At 39.8% G+C, this 6,032-nt stretch overlaps 1 protein-coding gene across 1 annotated transcript; it reads left to right on the forward strand.

Annotated features, from left to right (window-relative positions):
• Positions 1-1,155: 1,155 nt before the first annotated feature.
• On the forward strand, positions 1,156-2,385 carry FOXE3 (forkhead box E3). The gene has a single exon (XM_018553028.1). It carries the CDS (start codon positions 1,156-1,158, stop codon positions 2,383-2,385), a length of 1,230 nt encoding a protein of 409 aa, XP_018408530.1.
• Positions 2,386-6,032: the final 3,647 nt, after the last annotated feature.

Below are 6,032 nucleotides of genomic sequence, written 5' to 3' on the forward strand. Positions count from 1 at the left end.
CTACTATTACTACTGTATTAGTATTATTATTATAAGTAGTAGTAGTAGTAGTAGTAGCAGTAGTAGTAGTAGTAGTAGTAGTAGTATGAATCGTTTTTATTTATAATATATATTGTATTATTCTATCATTGTTTATAATATATATTGTATTATTCTATGAATATTTATATAATATAATTGCACATCAATAACACAAAACATAACAATAACACAACACAACACAAAATATGCATTTATATTAGTATTATTATTCTAAATAAATATTAAATAACATTACTGATAAAAATGTTTTTATTAATATTACTACAAATGTTATTGATATATACAATTGTAGGTTATTAGGATTTTAGAGCGGGATGTAACTGTATTTGTTGTAATTTATATTATTACTTTCATAACATAATTTATATGAATAATCACAATGATTGCATCTAACATGAGATATGTTAAATAAAATCTCTATGCCTCTGTCCCGGTGAGTAGATGAATGGACATTGGTACATTGTTATTAATTATTGCTACGTCCTATCTATTTGCTACAAAGTAACAACATCTCCCACTCACTCTATCCTCCTATACCGATCATTTATGAAAAACTGGAACACATTTACGATCCTTTCCGATACAAGCACCGACAATTCAATCTCTCATTGTCCTTTGCCTTCTAGGACTACTGCACATCTTCAGTCCAGATGAAAATGTTTGATATCACGATTCAGAATTACCCTTTAATTACTTGCCTCCAAAACTCCCAATTTCGCCTCTAAAACTAAACCTATCTAATGGAGTCCTATAAAGCTTTGGAACCCTCTGTGAGATGACAAGTACCCGCATGCCTATGCTCTCAAGGCTCTCTGGTACTTGTGGTACCCCAGCAGAGAGGGATCACACATTGCACACTCTGCTCACCCATTGCAGCTCCCTGATGGTTGCTGTGGTTTATCAGGACGGCGTTTAAAGCTATTTAGGACCATCAGCAGCAGGGGGAGGGTGATATTGTAATTAAGGGCTTTGACATATGCTGGGACGTTGGGAGGCGCCGGACTTTTTGAACTCTGATATATAAGCCAGGTCTAATGAGCAGGAGCAGCACCTGGTCTGTCTGGAAGGATCCCAGATGACATTTGCTGAAGGGAATCTGAGAGGGTTTTGTTTATGAATTTGGCAAACTTCTCCTACTACCCAGGCATGTGCACCATGACTGTAGAGTCGCAGCAATCACCCACCGAAGGCTCTAGTCCTATGGGGAGTTCGCCCAACCTGTCCATGGACTCCCCTGGGTCTGCCCGGCTCAAGGATGGGGTCTCCATTAAGTGTGAGCCTAAGGGGAACTGCAGTCCAGTGGAGGAGTTCAGCGATGCTGGCCACCTCGATGAACACGTCCATGCTTCTGGCGGAAGGAGAAGAAAACGCCCAGTGCAAAAAGGGAAACCACCCTACAGCTACATTGCCCTGATCGCCATGGCCATTGCCAATTCTCCAGAGAGGAAGCTGACTCTGGGAGGGATCTACAAGTTCATCATGGAGAGGTTCCCCTTCTATAGAGAGAACTCCAAAAAGTGGCAGAATTCCATCAGACATAACCTGACCCTCAATGACTGCTTTGTGAAGATCCCCAGAGAACCGGGTCACCCGGGCAAAGGGAACTACTGGACTCTGGACCCTGCAGCAGAGGACATGTTTGATAATGGAAGCTTCCTCAGGAGGAGGAAGAGGTTCAAGAGAACGGATATTACCACCTACCCCGGATATATGCAGAACAGCAGTGCATTCACCCCTACTCCAGCTGGAAGACCTTCATTTCCCAACAGCCTCTACTCCAGTGTGGGCTCTGGCTACAACCACCAAATACACTCCACCACCTCCCACCACCCAGCCATGGTCCATCACTACCAGACCCCTGCTGGATCAGGACAAGGACCTCACAGGATGTTTAGCATAGACAGTCTCATCAACCAGCAGTCCATGATGCAGCCCTCCCCTGGCTCTGATCTGAACCACCACTCCATGGGCTTAAATGGGGACCTTGAAAACATAGGGAGCAGCTGTTCTGTAGACTTGTCCTGTTTTCAGACTCAGTCTGTCAGCCCTACTGGTTTAGGATCCTTGATCAACAGGTCAACTAATCCTATTGCCTCCAACTTGTCCTATTCTTACTCTTCCTCCCCTCCTCACCTTCAGGTGCCTCAAACCAGCTACTCTCCTAATAATTCTCAAATCTATGGCGCCTCCAACAGACTTTCCATGAGGTCTGCCAGTTGCATAGGACACACAGATCAGCTACTGACATTACCTGCTCCTCAGATGAATGGGGTCTGTCAGTACAACAACAATTCTTATATGAGGCAGCCCAACTTTTCTTCTGGACTGGAAAGATATATGTAGTTGAAATGTCACTGGAGCATATTCAGTCAGGCAGTATAAAGAGCAATGGTGAGGTGCTAAGTATAATTATCCATATTAACTATAACTCAGTATGTCTCTTTAATAACATTAGGAAAAAGTATTTTTTAATTGGTTGCTATGCTATACTTGTGTACATTATAATTGATCTTTGTACTGCCTAAACGAATAAGCCCATTTCTGTCATTATAATTTTATTTAGAAATGTTTACATTCCGTAACCTGTAGCAGGCAACCTGTATCTTAAAAGTTATTGAGGAGCTGTTGTCTCAGCAAATCTTTAAAAAAAACAGAATTGAATATATTGCTTGTCTACTTATGCTGGACATAAATGGATCCATTTTTGTCTGTTACCAACCATGCTATGGTCTTTGTTTTCTCCAAACAATCACAGCACTTTGTAGGTCAATTATATGTGGCAGATCTCTATTAGAAACTATAGTGGGCCATACATCAGCCTGTCGGGGTTATAATAACCAACTCCATAAACCCAAGTCCCCTTTGGACTGGTTTGTCTTTGAGTACTGTTTTGCTGAACAGATCATATAGACAAAATTTAAATTGCAGTTTTGAGAGCATTGGCTATGAACAATCTCTGTTGCTTCTTGGATTTTAATAGTAACCATGTCTCCCTGGCAGGTGGGGAGACATCTGCCAGTTCTCAAACACTCAAATATCTGCAGCCACAGCAAAGTTCTGTCTTCTCAATAAGGAAAACAAGACTGGCACTACCACATCATTTTTTGCCGTTTTGAAGCACTCATTATTGCCTGCTCAGATAGACACAACTGGTTGAATCAAAGGGAATCACATAGCGTGGTCAGTTGAAGTGGCTTTGGGTAGCCTTTTTCAGACCAATAACTTCACCAGTTCAATAGGCTTGAGCTTGTAACAATCCGATCACATTGACATCAGACATAAATCTCCAGATCAAGCCATATTTGGTTGGATCAGATGGTGATCTCACATCTCTGAGGCACCCCAGACAGCACCAGCTAAACATTGCTTTAGGGGGAAATGATGATTAAAGGTTACAAAACCTTGTTCAATTTCCATTGTTTTACCTCTAATAAGCTGTTGTTTGGAAATGTTTACAGCACAAGATGAACCATTTTTGGGTAGGGGCCTGGCAGTCATCACAGATGCATGAGGATGATATGATCATACCTACTACATCATCTATCCTCTGGCTGCTTAAATCATCAGCTTCTTGGTTCTCCTTGACAATGGGGTTGATTTTTTTGAAGGAGTAGAGACTGTTACCTTATTAAGGCAAATATTCACCTAGCTTAATAAATAAGTTGAAGCTGACCTCTTTTTCCCCTGCATTGTTTGTGCTGCAATGTGCAACTCATCAACATATGCACTATAATTAATAAGCTAGGTTGACATTTACGTTGCTAAGTTAATAGCTTCTACACCTTTAGTAAATCAAGCCCAATATATACCTGGGTAAAGGAACTCCGATCATGCGGAAAGAATGGTTTAATTAATTCATCAATGCTTGAACTGCTGTATAATTGGTACTAATACACTAAAAAGAATATAATGAGAGGAATGTGATTATTCATGGGGGGCTTATTTACTAAAGGAATATAGACTTTTCCCTTAGCTTTAAATGGATTGTATTTACTGCAATCACATGCAAGCATAAAAAAACATATTTTTTAATTGAACACGGCTTTACCTTTATTAAGCTAAGTGAGCATTACCCTGAATCTCACTATAGGAATACTCTTGGTTTGTAAATCAACTTCCTTGTCTTGCGCAAAAAAAAAATCTATTTGTGCCTAGCAAAAAAATTCATTCCAGGTATATGTTAACGCATTTTTTCTGTTACTTTAATCTGTGAAAACCATGCACTGATTGTGTCATATTTTAGCTTCAACCATTATGTCTTCTACTTTTTACTTTTTTTGTACAGAGTTTAGTATTACCCATTCCCTGAAACAGAACACTTGTAGCAAATCCATTTACATAAATAAACTTTGTGTCCTTTGTAAAATGTCAGACTTCTTTCATAACTGATGCTCTAAATGTCAGACACATTTTCCTGATAGAAAGTGTACTGTGTATGCACCAAGGCTGGACGGCCTATCAATCTTGGCTTGCTGTGGAGATCCGTGTCCCGGAGGCAGGGTGGGATTTTTGGTTAATAATCTCTGTATAGTTGGAAACTTATTTAGGTGTACATCATGCACATAGACCAATAATTACCAATACAAATCATTGCCAGTTTTTAGTATCTTCACCCATTAAAACATTGACATTTTTGGTGTAGCATGTTTTTTTTAATTAGGTACAGACCTTCTCACATCTGTCTTTACATCTAAGGTAGCCATAGTCTGATGTACAAACTCCAATCGGACCAGTGAATACATTTTTCCAAACATTTGCGAGTGAATGTGCAGGCTTGGATTGTCTGGGCAGGCTTCATGACAAACTGGTCTAGCTGATGGACTGATCTGTTGGGAAACATTGGCCTGGAGTGTGTGTTGGAGGACGTGACATGAGGTAGAGAATTTCACTTGACTGGTGATCAGATGACAATCATCTTAGAGGCTGATTTACTAAAGGACATGAGCATCTTACAGCAATACATTGTGGAGATTCACTTCCATTATCCAGTCATGTAAAAAGCAAATTCCTGTTTATTTTTTCTGCACGTGACTGGGTGTTCAAAGTAACACAGCCATAAAGTATTGAGTGAAGAGTCCCGACTCCTTTAGTAAATCGACAATGTCTGTTCATACCTGGATTAAAGAAATACCAGTATCCAGAGAAATACATATACACACATATCCATAATATTTATTTGGGTGAAGCATTCACAGAGAGTTTGTCTATCAGTATGTTGATAATGCCATTACTGACTTCTCATTTTGAAAATGCTAGTTGTCCAATGGCCATACCAATCCAATGGCTTCAATACTGTGAGTCACTGTCTTGAAATAAGTATTCTCCTCATGAGCTCTGAATTAAAGTAGACCTGAGGCCTCGCATTAAAAAATGTACTAGTTGTCCAATGGCCATACCAATTCAATGGCTTTAATACTGTGGGGTTGATTTACTAACCTTATAAACACACCACGAACATGTATACACCTCTGTAGTGTGTTCCCTCCCAGCATGATCTATGGGTGGAATCTAAACACCTTTGTAGTGTGTACACACCCAGCAGGTGTGTTGTGCAAAGCCCTGCATGAATTTGCAAGGTGATGTTGTGTAAATTAGCTCTATGTTGTGTTGCTTGCGTTGATGAATGCAGGAATGTAAATGCATGAGCTAACCATTTTTGTCTAAACTGTGAAGCAGCATTATATATGCATCATGTACATGATTTTTCCATATATGGCATTAGTGGAAATATGCTTTTAGAGACTTTTTGGTTGATAAATACGTTTTGCTGTGTAAAAATCACACGCACCTAGTGCGTGCGTGTTTAGGTTAGTAAATCACCCCCTGTGAGTCACTGTCTTGAAATAAGTATGCCCATCAGGAGCTCTGAATTAAAGCAGATCTGAGGCTCCCAATTAAAAAATATGCTAGTTGGCCAATGGCCATGCCAATCCAACGGCTTTATTACTTTCAGTCACTGTCTTGAAATAAGTATACCTATCAGGAGCTCT

The sequence above is a fragment of the Nanorana parkeri genome, unplaced genomic scaffold (assembly GCF_000935625.1).
Source record: "Nanorana parkeri isolate BGI_ZX_2015 unplaced genomic scaffold, ASM93562v1 scaffold106, whole genome shotgun sequence".
Classification (NCBI taxonomy): Eukaryota; Metazoa; Chordata; class Amphibia; order Anura; family Dicroglossidae; genus Nanorana; species Nanorana parkeri.